The sequence below is a fragment of the Pseudochaenichthys georgianus genome, chromosome 9, assembly GCF_902827115.2.
Source record: "Pseudochaenichthys georgianus chromosome 9, fPseGeo1.2, whole genome shotgun sequence".
Taxonomy (NCBI): Eukaryota; Metazoa; Chordata; class Actinopteri; order Perciformes; family Channichthyidae; genus Pseudochaenichthys; species Pseudochaenichthys georgianus.
In genome coordinates this window covers 6,465,672-6,484,565 of record NC_047511.1, presented here as the reverse complement: position 1 = coordinate 6,484,565, position 18,894 = coordinate 6,465,672, and the positions used below count along the sequence as shown (strand labels likewise).

The 18,894-nt window shown below is 42.9% G+C and overlaps 1 protein-coding gene across 2 annotated transcripts in view; it reads left to right on the top strand.

Moving 5' to 3' along the window:
• Nucleotides 1–11,355, top strand: part of abca2 (ATP-binding cassette, sub-family A (ABC1), member 2) — a 150,443-nt gene extending 139,088 nt beyond the window's left edge. For both annotated transcript variants that reach the window (XM_034091098.1, XM_034091097.1), the window contains exons 42-50: nucleotides 977–1,155; nucleotides 1,705–1,846; nucleotides 1,941–2,075; nucleotides 2,244–2,347; nucleotides 2,865–2,957; nucleotides 3,047–3,149; nucleotides 9,616–9,753; nucleotides 9,845–10,054; nucleotides 10,536–11,355. In XM_034091098.1, coding sequence (XP_033946989.1) covers nucleotides 977–1,155; nucleotides 1,705–1,846; nucleotides 1,941–2,075; nucleotides 2,244–2,347; nucleotides 2,865–2,957; nucleotides 3,047–3,149; nucleotides 9,616–9,753; nucleotides 9,845–10,054; nucleotides 10,536–10,571 — 1,140 coding nt within the window. In that variant the 3' untranslated portion in view covers nucleotides 10,572–11,355. The remainder of the gene's footprint in view (nucleotides 1–976; nucleotides 1,156–1,704; nucleotides 1,847–1,940; nucleotides 2,076–2,243; nucleotides 2,348–2,864; nucleotides 2,958–3,046; nucleotides 3,150–9,615; nucleotides 9,754–9,844; nucleotides 10,055–10,535) is intronic.
• Nucleotides 11,356–18,894: the final 7,539 nt, after the last annotated feature.

Below are 18,894 nucleotides of genomic sequence, written 5' to 3'. Positions count from 1 at the left end.
CCGTCACATACAACAGATAAGAACGTGACATGTATATACACAGCTACAATAAATATGCAGGAAGAGCATGAGCCGCATACAAGCATTTACCACACGGCAGTACAATGTAGCAGCTACGACACATACAGTGAAGGAGGAGATACCCCTGTGCTGGGAGGCTGTTCCACAAAGAGCTGCCTTTAACGGAGAGGACATTTTGTCCAAAAGCGGTCCGTCTGCGGTGGACCTCACAGTCTCCTCTGGTTTCTGACCGAGTGCAGCGTCCAGGGTGTTTTCTGTGGATGAATTCCCCTAAGGGGGGGGGCAGTCCATGTCAACATTTATAAATAAAACACATACTTTTAAAAGACTTAAAATTGTCAAAACTCAAGACATGGTGTTTCTCAAGGATGCTACAGAGGTGGTATGAATGAGGCTTTCTGTCAAACACCTGGATAGCTCTCTCTTGAACAGCTGTTCTGTGGGGTTCAGGTTTGTGACTCTGCAGCATCGACAGTTAAGAAAGGTCTCATTTGTTTAAAATGTTGCAAGTTGAATTGAAGGGTATTGGATACTTTCTTAATATGTTTCTTAAAAGTCAAGTTGGAGTCCATTATGACTTGAAGATACTTGAAGTGGGGGACTAGTTCTATTTCTGCTCCGTTTAAAAACACGTTGGATCCTTTAGCTCTCAAAATGTAGAACATTCCAAGAAGCAGCTGTTTTGTTTCTACAGAAATGTGCACACAAATACATATTTCACTCGAACATTGTAGCGTTAAAAATACTCCTTTGTTTACTTGACGGACATAATGACATCACTATTAGAAGCAAACAGCTGTTTATGTTTACTGCCAGAAATGAGTGCCACCCCTGTTTCCAATACGGAATAATTAATTTAAGCCGCCAGTAAAACACCATGTTATCTGTGGAATATACACGACTTATAGTGCAGGAGCGTTGGCTTACTAAGACACCGGTCTGTCCCTGTGCTCAGGTTTACAAATCCAGGAAGATGGGTCATATCCTGGCTGTGGACCGGCTGTGTCTGGGCGTCCGGCCGGGGGAGTGCTTCGGACTGCTGGGAGTGAATGGAGCAGGGAAGACCACCACCTTCAAGATGCTGACAGGAGATGAGGCTACCACTGGAGGAGAGGCCTTCATTAACGGAAACAGGTCAGTGGCAGAACATGATCACTTTTAATGTCCATGTGCTTTTCTATTTTCTTTACTTGCGATCACAAAGAAGAAGAACAATTAGCAACACACATCAGTTAAACAACATAGTTTATGACCTATCGTATGTGGACACACTCCGTTTGTCTCAGCCACACTCCGCTCAGCTGCTGCGCGTTCACATATAGAGGGCAACATAGGAACTAGACAAATGGGCAATGTGTCTTTGTATTGCTAATTGCCACAACATGCCTCAGATGAATGCACACTGCTAAGGATGTAGATGTGCCACAGAGTGCAGTTCCCTGAATGTCCACTTGAGGCCTGTTCAAAAGTGAGGTGAGAAAACAGTAGACTCACAACGTACAGAACAAATGAACAGGTTTGCGGCCTGGTGCACGATAGCAAGCATTAAAGGTTATTTATTCAAATTAGGAATGCAATTCATTTTTGTTGAAATCAAGCTTTGTGTAAACTGTGCGTGTGCGTGTGTGCGCGTGTGTGTGTGTGTGTGTGTGTGTGTGTGTGTGTGTGTGTGTGTGTGTGTAGTATCCTGAAGGACCTGTTGTGTGTGCAGCAGAGTATCGGCTACTGTCCGCAGTTTGACGCTCTGTTTGATGACCTGACTGCTAGAGAACATCTGGAACTTTACACTCGCCTCCGTGGCATTCCCTGGAAGGACCAGGAGAGGGTCAGTCAAACACACACACACACACACTCCCAGCTCTACCCCCCCAGCAGATGAATGGTCCTGGCAGACTGACAGTACCCTCTCTCTCCTCCAGGTGGTGCAGTGGGCATTAGAGAAGCTGGAGTTGTCGAAGTATGCAGACAAGCCTGCCGGCACTTACAGTGGAGGTAATAAACGCAAGCTTTCCACTGCCATCGCTCTGATTGGATACCCCTCACTCATCTTCCTGGTAAGAAGCTGGAATGGATGTTTCTATATGCTGCGCCTTGTTTGAGTGACACATTGGGAGTGGAATGATACTTTAATGTGTATGTGGACCTGGTAGAAGGGCAACAGAAACTATAATGAGAGTACAGTGTATACTGTCCAATAAGCTGTACTTTGTGGGGGCTTCCAGGATGAGCCCACCACTGGCATGGACCCGAAGGCCCGCAGATTCCTCTGGAATTTGATCCTGGACATAATAAAGACAGGACGCTCTGTTGTGCTGACATCACACAGGTGAGACGTCTTAGTCCTTCCATTCAGTGGAATCCCGCTCGTACTGTTGCCATATACTTTCACTCTTTTCACAATAGTACTTCAATCCAAGGCAAGCTAGGACAAACCAGTTCTGGTGATCCATTTCCTAATGAAATTCTTCTCTCCAGTGTGTATGACTGAGACACAGAAAATAAGCTTTATTTTAATTGTGTCATGTGCGAAACAAGTGGAGAATAAAAGGTTTGCTGGGAACATTGATTTGGATCACTAATTGAAGCAAGAGCAAAGTGCCATCTGCCTTTCCTCACATAGCTCTTTATTGACCCCGTGTTAAGAGGACCAACTGTACAGTCAGGATAAACAGGTTTACAGCCTGTATATAAAATGATATCTTTTGTATAAATCAGCTGTTTATTATTTCACAAACACAGGAGAGAAACATATTAAGATGTTTATGGATCTCTTGGGGAAAGCAATCGGGCTTCCAGACTGTAGCGTACTGTAGCTAACGGAGTGTGTCTGCTGCTCTGTGCAGCATGGAGGAGTGTGAGGCTCTGTGCACCCGGCTGGGCATCATGGTTAACGGCAGGTTCAAGTGCCTGGGCAGCATCCAACATCTGAAGAACAGGTCAGAAGCTCCACCTTCTTCCTGTGTTTTAATAACAACTCTCAGATCTATGGGACGATGTCTCATGTCCACCGTGTCTTTATGTCCAGGTTTGGGGATGGCTACATGATCACAGTGAGGACCAAGAGCAGCTCCAATGTGAAGGAGGTGCTGCGGTTCTTTAACAGGAACTTCCCTGAGGCCGTGCTGAAGGTACGTTACTGCAGAGACTCCAGGAGATCAGCATCTATGAGAAGGAAACAAACCATGAGAGGATTGGTAGGCTGTGAGCCTCGTCAAGAGCTGTCAGTCTTATCACCATGGTTTCCTGCCGCAGCACAAAGCTGTTATACGTGATAACACTCTTAACCCTTTCTGTTGTCCTCAGGTCAAATTTACCAATCTTCAATTTTAGTTTTGTCCTGAAGTTGGTTTATTTCCTCTTAGTGCCACACAGATAGCATGGATGGTATCATGCTATGTTCTTTGTAAGAAAAGGTAACAACCACTACTTTCAATAAATTATGGGCTTTTTATTCAAATTCCTAGCATCAAATGTTGCCGCTGGCGGCTTCAGACGCTACTTACTTGCAGCTGGACTGGGACAGAAAATTGGCCCTTGCATTTTGGCCCGGATCGGCCCACAACCATCAAACCAAAACACAGTAGCGGCTCCTGACCAGAGGAAAATGCTTACTATCAGTGAACACAAAACTACCAACACACACAAATGTGTGACTTTGGATTGAGAAGTGGGCGGGACACAAAACACGGGGTCTAGGGGTCCTCGGAAAATGTTCTTGTTTGTAATACCATGTCCTGCATTTCTACAAACATGTAGGGTCTATGGTGATAACAACTTGGCCATAATGATACATTCTGGCAGGAAGAATAGTTCTAAAATATGTCTAAGAAAAAGCTGTCCTTCCTTCTGAATTGCTTAATGAAATCCACATTTGACTCATGAAATGCACAAGAAGATAAGTACAGCAGAGTCACTGCTGTTAGCAGGGTCTCACACTCACAGGCCCATTGCCAACACTGGAGAGAATCATTTTAAGCAGTGGGAAATGTTCACAATAAAATAATGTGAGATTCAATTTCCACTTTTTTTCCTTCTTTTATTTATGGTCATATATCTTAAGACTCCAAAGAATACACAATATGAAATGTAAATAATGAATTTGAACTCCCAATAATAGACCAACCTACTACCGAAAGAGAAACATATGGACATACTCTATTGTATATAATACGTGTGCAAACCTATTTAGCATCCTATTCCTAACCCTGTGAACCTGTTTTATTTCGGGGTGGTCCTCACATCCAGTAAGGGGGTGGTCCTCACATCCAGTAAGGGGGTGGACCTCACATCCAGTAAGGGGGTGGACCTCACATCCAGTAAGGGGGTGGTCCTCACATCCAGTAAGGGGGTGGTCCTCACATCCAGTAAGGGGGTGGTCCTCACATCCAGTAAGGGGGTCCAGGGGCATGCATTAATGTTGGAAGTTAAATGTTTAAATCTGGTGCACTTTGATGGCAAAATGAAGAGATGTAAACCCTCAAAGAGTCCTTTGCCTCACTCAGTCTGACAGGAGAGAGCTCGCCTCCACCTTGTTGTAGAAACATCTCCTTAGCTCCGAGCTAGCACCAGATGCTAAAAACAACAATCCCGGTAACTGGTGCGCTCTCTCTCTCTCTCTCTCTCTCTCTCTCACTCACACAAAATGCGCTCGTGCCACACACACGCATAGGGCCGAACTTGAACAGAGGCTGTGTGCTCCTCTGTGGCGATGACGGCTTGCGGTTATCATTAGAAACAAATTTGAACGTGGAGGGGAACACAAGCAGGATTTTGAAAAGTATACAGGTCTCCCTTGAAAAAGAGATCATTGATCTCAATGGGATTTCACCTGGATAAATAAAGGTTTTGAATTGAATGAAATACAAATACCTGAACGGGCCGTCAGAAAAAAAAATTAATACTAACTTTAGTCGGCCCAAAACGCACGTCAGCCCATCGGGAAAGTGCCCAGTATGCCAGATGGCCAGCCCAGCCATGCTTACTTGCTTACTTGTTTACTTGAATCCTTCTGCCATGCAAAGTAAATGCTCTGGCCGCTGAAGTCCGATTTCTAAGTGTGGAAGTGGCGAGCAGAATCCTTACTAGTAAAGCACTATTGATGAAAACATGGAAAATAACCAGATCCGTAGACCTTCAATGGAAAATTGTTTGATTTTACTTTGGCAAGTGCATTTTGCACATTGCGGACGCTCAAATACCACACAACCAAAACTCTATACAATTGCAGGTCTCTACTAATTCAAAATAATAGATTTTCCAAATTGTAGAATTCCAAAAAGCAGTGTAAATGTTGTGGTAATGGGCTGTTTTACTTAAAGGTGGGGTAGGTAAGTTTCAGAAACCGGCTTGAGTGCACTAAAATTTGAAAGTACGCAGCCGAAAAGAATCCGCCCCTTCCTTCAGACTTCCTTACAGAGCACCTCCTCCAACACACATGAACGCGCACATAACGTCAGCAGACTGGTGAAAGTGGCCGCCTGTTGCTGGCGAGTCATTGAAGTGCTGCTGCAATGCACGCCCAATGAGGGCACGAGATACATTTGTGCGTGCACGAGATGGAAGGCTGACAGACAGGGCGGCAATCCAATCCAATTGGTTGTACTTTTTACAGTATTACGGCTTCCACAGATGAAATGTTTTAATGGATTTTTTGTCAAAGCACTTAAAGTGCCAGTGAAGTGCATTTTTTTGCGCCAAAATGAAATGGCAGTTTCATTCCTTACATATCATTGTGCCTGTTCATGGCTAAAATAATTTTAATTATTGATTAATTCATTATGAAAAATTAAAAAATATTTTTTAATAATAACGGCCGTCTGAGCCTACCGGAAGTTGCAGACGATAGCGGCGGTGACGTCACAAGATGGGCCCAGTTGTGATTGTAAACATGGCGGAGACTTTGGAAGTGTGAGAGAAATGATTGATTTTGACAGTTTTTCTCGATTTAATTCCATTTCCTGCCTTTCTACAAATATATTAGGGACTATAGTATTAACAAATCCAAGAAAAATGTGTAATGTACATAATGAGTGTGCACACTTATCTAGTATCCTATCCATGTGAACCTGTTTTATTTGTGATGACCTCACACCCTCACCCGGGAAGATGTTTTTCTTTAAATTGAAGTTAAAGGCATCAATCTGGTGCACTTTGAGGGCAACATTAAGAGATTTATGGATACAGCTCTCAACACTCATATCAAACATATATTTCAATAATCAAAAAACATTGGAAGGATTTCTTAACCTATTTGATACAACTAACATAGATGGAAATATTTGTTTACATAGATGACCAAACCAACTGAGAAAACTTAGGCTACAGTTTACAATCTAATCACTCAGAGTCCTTTACCTCCCTGAGCTGACATTATCTCTCTCAGTCCAACAGGAGAGGACTCTCCCTCTTGAAACAGCTAATCTCCGTTAGCTCCGAGCTAGCACTAGATGCTAACAACAACCCTGTAACTCTCTCAGTCTCTCTTTCTCTCTCTCTCGAATCGACCAGTGGCCTTTATTTGTCATGAACAATCAACGAATCTACGAAACAATGACACCAGCCAGACTCACCTTCATCTTTTGGGAACAGAAACATCGCCACTTCGGCAGACTTGACATTACTACAGCCAGCGGCAATGCATCGCTTCCCGTGTGTTTTTTCCTCCCTTTTTCTTCACTGTCGTCTCCATTGTCAGATTTTCTCGATTGGCAATCACTTCCAGTCGACTCCGACACACTTTCCAGTAAAATACTCGCTCAAAAACTTTGATAAATTCGACTTTGAAACAGAGAAACAATACACTGTGATGAATGTAAACACTTCGGAGGCGACCATCTCGTGACGTCACGCAGTAGATCGCAAGCCACGCCCACGAAGGCGGAGGTCAACTGCGGATTTCACGGCAGCAAATTCAAAACTCATCAAATTAGTTGCTATTCCAACATCTTTTGATATGGGTTTCAATGGACAATTTTGGTCATTACTATATGTATTAGCATAACAGATCATGCACAGGCACACACTTCACGGGGTCTTTAAGATATTCATTGCTATCGGGATGTTAAGAGCATTCCATGGAATATAACAAAAAGTGTATCTCGAGCCGGTTTCTGAAACTTACCTACCCCACCTTTAAATTGTGGAAAATGTATATTTAATGCTGCTTTCTACAACAGTTAGCAGTCAAACCAGACAACAGGGGGGTATACTACGAAGCAGGATTTTCACTTAGCGGGCTAACTTCAGGGAAAACTCGGGGTTTCCGGTCCTACGACGCTGGTTCTCTTTTTAGCGGGCTAGATCTCCATGGTAACTTATCACTGTTTAAATGGCGGATAAAGCAGCTTCATCATGGCAACTTGACAACAGCTAAGCTAAGCTAGGCTAGTACTTACAGCATCCGGTGACTTTTCAGAGTTGTTGTGCCACCGTGGTAGGCCAGTTTCTTGTCCCATATTTGGCACACTGCCTTCTTCTTACCGTCGTCCAATTTAAAATGGTCCCACACAGCTGAAGTCTTCGGCCTTTTGTATTCAGGAGGTAAAGCGAGGTGAAGCGTGCCGTTTTTTGAAAAAAAATAAAAAAACGAATATCCGAATAATGAAATTGAAACCCGAATAGTTGGCCAACGAACGAATATTCCAATAGTCGAATATTCGGGTACAGCCCTAGTGTGAACGTGAACATGAATAGAATATCACCTCCCATCTTCAGAGCAATCTGACTATTATAACATTAGCGTTAAGAAAGCTTACTTAAATATCGGCCACAACATAAGTAACCGGATCAGAGTACATTAAGTACAGTCCGCGGCATATCACTTCATAATGTATCATATCTCCTTATCCGAGTCAGCTGAGCCGTATCTGGCCGTGCAACACTCAGTGTCACATACTGTATGCAGAAGTATTATTTTAAGCAACACATTAAGTTGAGGAAACACTCGAGACAAATGTAATGAAAGTCAGATCGTGTTTTAGACGGGGCGGTGATATCATAAACCTGTTAATGTACGCATTCAAACACGTGTTCTGTTCCCAGCTGTATTCACCTTGCAGGTGCAGCTCTGTGGCTTTGATCCTGGATCAAGTGTTTAAGTCCTGGATGTTTAATTTAACTTCTTCATATGTCTAATATTATAGTTGACTTTTCATTCAGGAAGTATGACGCTGCGCTGTCAGTGCGCTTGTCCATGTTTGTGATTGGTCGAATGCTCCAGATACCACCCCTTTCATGTGAACGCGCACCTAACTAGATAGGACACGGCTGGCTTGAGCGATCCACTTGATAACCCGCGTCGTAGGACCGCTTAGTGAGAGCACGTATGTTTTGGATTAGGCCAACCGGCTAACTCAAACATATCCAGGTTAGGTTGAACCGGCTTCGTCGTACAGGCCTCAGGAGTCATTTGTGCTGCCATTACAAATCTTTAATCCTGACTAAACCTTGACATATACCAGTCCAGGATAATCTATCAACTCATATTCCTCTGAATGAAACAAATCTAAGTTGGTGCCTTTTTTTATCTCAAAATGTTGGTTTTATTTTGTAAATCAAACAAACAACAACACACACAATGACACTGTATACACAACACACATTACAGTGCCTTAACAATGAATAATTGACTCATAGTGTGTGCTTCATCTATACAGGGAGGACCAAGGTTTGAATATACTTTCTGTATGTTACCTGTTGGGGAAATATTGTCCTAGGCCTTGACCCAGTTAATCAGTTTGCCCTCACTACGCACAGGCTGTGCTCTCAGCGTGTTGACTCCCTGTTCCTGCCTGCTGGCGTCAGCTGAGAGGTTATAGTGCTTCATCTTGTTATGCAGCATGTTGATTATTCTCTCAGAACCAGCTAAGTCCATGGGTCTGGGGGAGAGATCTTCAGAATTGGTTTGGCAACTTCTGTGTCACCTCGTGGCTGCAGCACATGTCTTGTGAATTCTCCGGCCGAAGCTCCAAATAAACCCTCAGTGTTTGCCATGAAAGTTCCTGCTCTCCGCGTGTCTCTCTGAGTCCTGTCTCCATTGCTTCAGAAGTTTCCGTCACAATGCCGACTGCAGATACAGCGCTGAACGGATTGCCACACTTACTTATGCTAATTCCTTTCAGAAATCTATTTAGTGTCACTGATCTGCTTTATCTTCTATACAAACAAGTTAAAAATGTTCACGTTACAATGTTTCTATTGAAGAAATGTATAACTTCCAAATATGATTGAATTATTACGGTAGTGTTATGAAACCCAGTCCCTCTGCCTGCCAGCGGGGGTCAGGAGCTCAGATCATTCTGACTCAGGGATGAAATGATACGAAGTCCCTGTTCGCTGTTCGCTAACAAAAGACGTTTGTCCATCCTCCTATTACTATCACAATTTCACAAGAAAAGACAATAGAATAAAAACGTGTGTTGACATGTTGGACACAGGGGGTACCAGCTGACCAAGGCTGTGACTCTACTTTGGTTTTGTCGCATTTGATATTTCACATTTTACATTTCCAGCTTCTTCTCAGATTGTGTGGAGGAGGGTTAGGTTAGTGGTCTTTGTGTACTCATTGAAGACTGCCAGCTGTTGTGCACTTTGCAGGAGCGTCACCACACTAAGATCCAGTACCAGCTGAAGTCTGAGCGGATCTCCCTGGCGCAGGTGTTCAGTAAGATGGAGCAGGTGGTGGAGGTGCTGGGCATCGAGGACTACTCCGTGAGTCAGACCACTCTGGACAATGTGAGGCACTGTACCTGGATCAGCTTCATGCAGGACATCCCACGAGGGAAGCACATGGAATAACTGCCCTTTATTCTGTTCTTCTGCTCAGGTGTTTGTCAACTTTGCCAAGAAGCAGAGTGACAACCTGGATCAGCAGGAGGTGTCCCCCCCGGGGCCCGGACAGTCCCCCCTGCAGCGCATCCTCAACCTGCTGAAGTCTCGGCCGGCCCCCACGGAGCTCAGCGCTCTGATCAGCGAGGCGCCCGCCGAGCTGGAGAGCGACGATGACGAAGGACTCATCAGCTTTGAAGAGGAAAGGGTGAGAGGATCACAACTTTGTTCATTTATTGAACTAAAAAGTTAAACAATAATAAAGTCTCTGTCTTTTTCAATAGATCAGAGATGTATTTTGTTGTGAGCTTCCTCTGGCGTATTCCTCTTACTCATGATGAGAGAGAAGAAGCTCGAAGCTGATCTCAACTGGCTGTAGACTAATCATAGGCTCCATGGAAGCCTACAGGATGTTCGCCTCTTGGCTCAATATAGTGATATAGTGAAGTGATGTAATAGTACACAGAATACAACCGTTCCACAGACAGGATGCACTTCCTGTAACATGGCTACAGCACTACTTCTGTCCTCTGCAACTGTCAGAATGAACCCTTGGTCTGTCTAGTCTCCTAATTGTATCCAAGTGTCAGTCATTGTAGTGGCCTTGAACATGTTGCATTCTGTTTGCGTGATGTTATTATTGTTTGCTCCTGCCCAGATTTACCTACATATGGATGTGTGTTTGGCAGGTGCAGCTGTCCTTCAACACGGACACTCTCTGTTGAAAGAGCCCCTGAAGGGCAGAGAGCAGTAGGGGGTCTTCGGAGCTGCTGATCTTAACCCTGAAGAGGACCAAAACTCTGCATCGTGAAACATAGGACCAGTAGTTCAGTATTTCAGCCTCAAATGTTGTATTCTGTGAGGGACTCATGTGGTTTGGCAGCTGGAGACAGCAGCAGCATTCAGACTGAAAACTTGGTCCTGGAATGTTTCCCTTTTAAAAAAATGTTTAAGAATGTATCTCACTAAATGAGTGATGAATACAGTAGGCAAGATACATTTTCAGTGGTTGGAGATATGTTAAAGTGTTTGACAGCACAGGTTACTTTAAGCTGGTGGAACGCGCATTCTACTAACAGGGCCTCATGTAACCAGAGCAGGCCCTTACTGAACCAGACTGAACCGGACTGAACCAGACTGAACCGGACTCAACCAGACTGGACCGGACTCAACCAGATTGAAACAGACTGAACCGGACTGAACCACACTGAACCAGACTGAACCAGACTGAACCGGACTGAACCAGACTGAACCGGACTCAACCAGACTGAACCAGACTGGACCGGACTCAACCGGATTGAAACAGACTGAACCGGACTGAACCAGACTGAACCGGACTCAACCAGACTGGACCAGACTGAAGGAGAGCATGCTGTGATGAAGTCCCTCCCCATTGGACATGTGATACAGTCTATTTTTGATGTGGCAAGAAGAATGATTTATTTTGGAGCTATGGGCTATGGACTGTGTGTGTGTGTGTGTGTGTGTGTGTGTGTGTGTGTGTGTGTGTGTGTGTGTGTGTGTGTGTGTGTGTGTGTGTGTGTGTGTGTGTGTGTGTGTGTGTGTGTGTGTGTGTGTGTGTGTGTGTGTGTGTGTGTGTGTGTGTGTGTGTGTGTGTGTGTGTGTGTGAGAGATAACCTATGATTTATTGAAATGCACCTTAGAAAGAGCTGTTGCCTTTTCTTTGACCTGGATGTCGGACATGAGGGAATGTAGCGGCATGTTACCTGCTCTCACTTTGTACATCATCTCGTTCTGCTGAATGCTCTCTTTTGTGCTTTTAGCATATCATTATGTTGTTGACTCTGCCAAGAAGATCCTCTACATACCGGACACAGTGTAAAATAATAAAAATATATGAAAAGAAGAAGAATTCAATCTCCAGTAAAGGTTCTCAGCAATCTAACCATTTGAACATGCAGTGTAAATCACTCTGCTTCTATTACCTGACAATAACTGCACTGACATCACTGTGATACTGAAGGAAACTCAGATCCAATAATCTAGTGTTTTAGTTGGGTAAAGCACATTTATTTATTGTTATGATTTTCAAACTATTTGTAGTTCTCTTTGGAATTCGGGGAGCTCAAATGTGCTAAATATATATATTTATTTTTATGGATGTTTCTCTGACATATGTTGGCATGTGGCTTTGAACTGGTCTTATGATTTTGTGGTTATTAAGTTGTTAACATTCTTTTCGAACATATCTGTTTTTCTAAATGTATTTCACAGCTAATGCAGTCATATTGTTGATGATTATTATGGCACTGATGAGCTGTTTTCCTACTTGAAGGAGTTGACATTAAACAGGGAAACTCACTGTTGTAATTTTTTTTTATTTACTTAGAATGTTAAAGAGCAACTTGCAGGTTTTTTTTTTTACTAGATTTATGCTTAACCTTGCCTGAAAATTACAATTAAAAAAGTTAATGCAGGATATGGTAGACCGCGAAGGATACTATATCCCAGGGTGCAATGCGCGCAGGGAAGAGTGAGGCCCAATCCCAAACCACTCCCTCGACCCTACCCCTCCGTGATGGAGTGAACTCCGTCTGTAGCCACACTCGCAGCTCAACGAGGCTCCCCCCTGTCAGATGGAGGGAGTAAATACCATAGATATATATAAACACTAGATGGCTCATGGGAGATTTTCCAGCGTAGCTGACTGGCCGCCATCTTGCTACAGTCAACAGTTACTCTGATTCGCGTTATGGTAGCTGTTGTAAGGTGAGTGATCTGCACAAAAATACTCTTAACTCGCTGAAATCTTGACTGATTTACAAACGGTTTGGTTTATTATAAACATTATTAGCATGGCTATGATACAGGATGCTTGGACATGTTGAAATTGCAGCTTTTCTTTGTGTATGTGGTATTTATTAGCTGGCTAATAACAAGAGGCTGTGAGTGAGACCTAGTATTACAAAGTTCACCCAGCAACTTTCCACCAGTGGGAGAGGCAGAACTGCTCTTTCTTTTCAACATAACTTAAGTTACACATGATTTCTTCCAAGTGGTTTGGCTTGTTAAAAACATCTTGCATTATGATACAGGAATTTGCTGGCTTTGTGTTTACAGAAGTACCTGACTATGCCGGTGTTCCGGTTTAACTGGTTCCCCGATCAACTGGTTGACAGATGTGGAGGCGTGGCCTTCGACTGAAATACACATTTCGATCGCTTCTTCTGTCGTTTACATAAATCTTTTGGTATATTTGGCTGGATAGGAACACTTTGATGCACATTCAGTACCAGTGTGTGAGGTTGTGGTTACGATGGCGATATCCGGACGCGAACAGCGAGGACTACAAAAAGAAAAACGAGTTGACATGGGCATGTCTGTTCAAAACATTGCGAGCTCCAATAAATCATTTAAACCAGCTATTGTTGGCAGACTTATTACTGAATATCGTTCTTAATGTGATACCAAGTCCATCTGAGACCTGTGTACAGCTTCAGACAGCCTCCAAGTGAAGCACACGTTGTTTACTCACAGTTTGAAAGCAGCGTGGAGAAGTCTTCAGCTGTGTTAAGCTGTGATCCGCTCGAATAAATCCTTAAAACCAGATATTGTTGCCCGAATTATCACTGAATATCGTTCCTAATGTGATACCAAGTCCATCTGAGACCTGTGTACACCTGCAGACAGCCTCCCAGTGAAGCGTACGTTGTTTACTCAGAGTTTGAAAGCAGCGTGGAGAAGTCTTCAGCTGTGTTAAACTGTGACCCTCTCAGGTAAACTGTGACCCTCTCAGGGTAAACAACGTGTGCTTCACTTGGAGGCTGTCTGAAGGTGTACACAGGTCTCAGATGGACTTGGTATCACATTAAGAACGATATTCAGTAATAAGTCTGCCAACAATAGCTGGTTTAAATGATTTATTGGAGCTCGCAATGTTTTGAACAGACATGCCCATGTCAACTCGTTTTTCTTTTTATAGTCCTCGCTGTTCGCGTCCGGATATCGCCATCGTAACCACAACCTCACACACTGGTACTGAATGTGCATCAAAGTGTTCCTATCCAGCCAAATATACCAAAAGATTTATGTAGACGACAGAAGAAGCGATCGAAATGTGTATTTCAGTCGAAGGCCACGCCCCCACATCTGTCAACCAGTTGATCGGGGAACCAGTTAAACCGGAACACCGGACTTTTGTGCAGCCTACGGATGCTCCAATCGCCGCTGTCTGCAAACAAGAACCCGTGGGATCACCACATATGTTTATGTTTGCTCAGTCTAATAAACCCATAACATGGTTGTGAAAGAATACCAAAGCTGAGGCTGGACGATGATTGATTGTTAGTGTGCCATGTGTCACTGTGTGTCTTATTGGTTTTGTGGTATACTGTATTTTATTTTATTGTGTGCAAGACACATTTAAAACAAATAACCTTGAACCTTGAAGCCCCATCTCTCCCCACCTGCTCCTGCTTCCTACATCCCCTCCACACCACACCAAGTTGTTCTTCTTAATAATAATAATAATACATTTATGTTGGGGGGCCGCCTTTCATAACACCCAAGGACACCTTACAGGGGCATAGGGGCAATATAGGGAACAATTTAAACAGTGGATTTTGTGATATATCAGCCGGGGTGAGTCAAGACAAACCACAAATGGACTACAGAAGGACATATGGTACAGTTTATATTATTCTTGGTCTTTTTTCAATAACATATTTCAAAGGTTCTCGATTTGTTTACAAATCTAGAAACTAAATACAAAACTAGGATGATATGAAGATCTCATGTCAAAAATGTGTGATAAATTAGACAGAACTGGCCTGTCTGTGAGCACATTTTATGTTGGTTTGGTTCTTCTGATAAAGGTGTGAATATCTAAATAATATACCAACATATGCTATTGTCATTAGTTGTGTCCCTGTTCTTCAAGCTAAGGCATTGCTCAATTAACAACTCTTGGTTTACAGAGTGGTAACATGAGACCGATTTTTATATATAAAATATAAATGTATTTTAATTTTATAATTTATTTATAATTTATTTTAAATATTGACAATATAATAAAATAAATGGAAATATATACACCGGCAAATATTTAATATAAATACCTTGTGTGTGTGTGTATAGCTATTGCTTTATCTGATTAATGTTATTTTCATGTCCATGATTATAAGTATGCAGTATCATAACTACATCTTTGATGTTTATAAAAAACCAAACCGTTTGAAAATCGGTTGAAAATTGAGCAAGCTATGGTTATTTAAATAGTAAACCATAATGTTATGAATGAGAGCACTGCCTGTAGCAAGATGGCGGCCAAGTGGCAACGTCGGTCTCCATTGGCCAGCAGCGCGTGTGAGCCATCTAGTGTTTATATATATCTATGGTAAATACAGCAGCAAGCTTTGGGACGGCCTCCCCTCTCTCCGGCAGAAACAGGAAATGCCGTAACTGTATCTAACAACGGTTTCAAATCAGCATCTCTTAGACAAAAAGTTTAAATGAATAACTCAAATAAAACTCCAAATATCTTTCATTGTGTTTCAAAGCTCTTTTAGTTTTAAACCTGATGTTTATAAGCTTCTTAGTTTTTGCAACGGTCTGTAAATATATACAACTTTATAATAAAATGCACACATTTACCTTTTTCTAGACTAAACACAGGTTTGATCCTAAGTTAAAAACATGAGGTCATCATGAGGTTGTTAACATCGCAGTTTATCAGTGGATGTTTGCTGGAACTACTTGTACACAGCGTGTTTCCTGACGGACACACATAGCGTGACTCCGGCCAGGTAGAGACCTATCTCAAGTCAGCACCGCTGCAGACTCGCTGTTTGAGGGATTGATAGCCCACTCCCCCTCCACACCGCTCCACACTCGTTGCTTTGGAACAGCCCTCAATATGGCGGAGCCTCCGCGTGAACGCGCAAACGGAGGTGTAGGGTGTAGGGGGCGGTTTGGGAATGGGCCTGAGTTTTTTTCAAATGAAATGGCTTCCGGTTTTCCCAGCAGAGTGGATTTAAAAGCAGCGGCAAGCGGAGGAATCACTAATAAATGTGAGTATTGGGTTTTAACTTACTTTAAATTAACTAACGTCCCACACGTCAAACCCAAGGGGCATTAAAACGTACATTTTCTTTAAATAATAAGGTTAAATATGTGACGCTAACTAGCTAGCTGGACGTACTGCACTTATTCTTAATTCAATTCAGAAGTTTACTAAAGTCATACAGAGATCTTGGCTCTGTTATAGATAAATTATACTTTATATTACATACATAGACTAAAGTGAAAACATTTAGACCGGTATAGCCTACAGCAGAGTCCTGCACGGGTCTGATTTTCAAGACCCGCTCCCGCCCCGCACCCGCGACGTGCAATACCAAACCCGCCCCGCTACCCGCACATATTGCCAATTATTTCCGCAACCCGACCCGACCCGTCGGCACAAGATCCGCAACCCGACCCGAACCCGCATATATATATAGGCCTATATATATGAGCAGTGAAATAATTTACAGAATTCACATGAGCACGATTAAAGGGAAATGGAGCTCCCGAGAGCGCTGCGCTGCCTTAAAGAGCCTGTGACAGCATCCCAACAACTGTTGTGCAATGAAATATTGGGCTACTAGTAATCTCGAACCGTCAGTTTAAAAAAGAAAAAGCGATACCGTTCCGTTAAATATCAATAATTTCGAACATCGCGGGGAAATTCCTTGACTCATTTTGAAGTTTTGGGGGAAGCCGGAAGTGACGTCAATGCGGGAACGCTTCGAGAGCCAAACACGGACAAAGTGTGTTGTCATGCGTAGAAATTGTGAATTACTGAGATTAGGCACGTTAATAACGTTGTAATGAAGTTGACTACAGTATATTCATATTTGTCAGTGCTTTCATGTCAATTCGGCGACATAAACATAAATGATCGTGGTGAAGATGATGATTACATTAGGATTAAAAATCGGGAGTGAGAGCTGCTGAATTTCCTCCCGTCGGATGTGATATAAAAACAAATCGATTATTTTTGTGGTTGTAAACTCAAGTGGATGAAACTACATTTATTAGTGCTTTCATGTCAATTCGGCGAACATATGATACATTAAATGATGAGTGAGGATGATGATTAAAAATCGTTTGTTTGAGCCGGTCTGCATTTCCTGATGAGAAAACAAACCGATGCTTTTTGTAGTTGTAGTACACCAACAACATGGATTAAACGTGTGTTTTTTTTTACCACAATGTTGGGGAAATTAATGGATAAAATGCACGGATTATTATTATTATTCCCACTCCGATCGGGACACTAGGTCCACCGTTTCCCCGCAGCGAGGCTCCCCCCCGTTGACAATTTACGTAGGCTGGGTGCAGTGGCGGACTGGCCATCGGGACGAATCCCGATGGGCCGGTACCGAAGTGGGCCGGTCGGATAAGTAACTAGCACATCCCCATAGGCGGCGCGTGAGGCTCAGGTTTGAGAAGGCTAAATAACTTATTTTACCTGACGCTGCCCGCCTCCGGCGTCTATAGAAAAGAGATCAACTCAGTGTGCGGAGTTTAAATCTCTCAAGTCATATTACAGGATAAAGAAAATACAGTTTAAACTGCCGTATGCAGAGAAGACGCCGACATGTCGCACTTATCATTCATATTACATCATCAATCAGATCATCGATCATATAATATCACAATATATCATATATTTCCTTATCTGAGTCAGCTTCTCCAGCCTCATCTGGCCGTGCAACACTCACAGTGTCACAGACTGGATGCAGAAGTATTATTTAACACATTATGTTGACGAAACACTCGAGACAAATGTAATTAAAGTCAGATCCACTCGTGTCTTAGACGTGAACGCGCTCTCAGCTGGAGAGAGAAACCCTGGCTTGATTTACCGAGTTGATAACCAGCGTCGTAGGACCGCTTAGCGATATCTCGTTTGTTAGTTTGTTGTTGTTAGTTTGTTTGTTAAACATATCCAGGGTCTGTTGAACTGGCTTCGTAGCACAGGGCACAGGTGGCTCGCAGCGCTAATGTCAAAGACACAGACATTATACATTATATTTGTATTTTACCAGGATGCAGTGACACAAATATTTACATTTACTATCTACAGCACCCCCCTGACATCCCCCACTCCCCCCGTTGACAATTTACTAGCGGTACTGAAGTGGGCCGGTCGAGAGTCCCGGGATGATTTTTAGTCCCATTCCACCACTGGCTACATGACCATATGATCGCCCATATTGACGCACCTCATTCCTAAACTTCTAACAGATACAACATAAACCGATCCTTCAGCCTCATATGAGCTCTCAGACACGTTCAACATTAACCTGTCATCGCTGTCTGAGCTTGCTGCTGTGTGCGCCGTCGTGCGTTTACATCTGACTGTATATATATATATAAAGGTTTACATGCAGATGCTGGGATCCTGGACGGTGCAGCTGGAGCGCTGTGCCCGCAATGACGTCCCCCATCATTTGGCGGGACTTGAAGAATCCGCGAGAAGATCCAGAAAATTGTCAACATTGAAGGCAGATTAATGGTTATCAAAGTACAAATATCCAAAATCAGTTCAGTAACGGTTTTCAAGGGGACAATATGTACTCAAATTGATGGGTTTGGATGATGGGGGAAAACCGTGTCACAGGCTCTTTAAATACAAGCTGTAGGACTTTGAGGAGCTGTCCAGTAACACTTAGACTACTGAAAATAAACTATTCATTTGTTGCGTTTCACATAAATGTTCAGCTGGACGATGTATTCGAGCTGCTAATTTATGATGCAGAGAATCATGTAATTATGAATACACGCAGTTGCGTATTTCGCTCAAAAAGCGTGGGATGTTAATAATTACATAATAATAATAATCAAGTAGCCTAACCTACAACGTTTAAAGTGATAATTGTTGTCCATTTCATATGTGAAATTTGGATAGTATATTTTAAAACGAAGGTAGCCTAATCCAGGAGATACAATGCCTAAATTATGCCGTTCATTCCATTTAATTATTCATGTGGACACATTAATTAGATGGTCCTCCGCCCCTCCCAAAAAACGTGACTTATT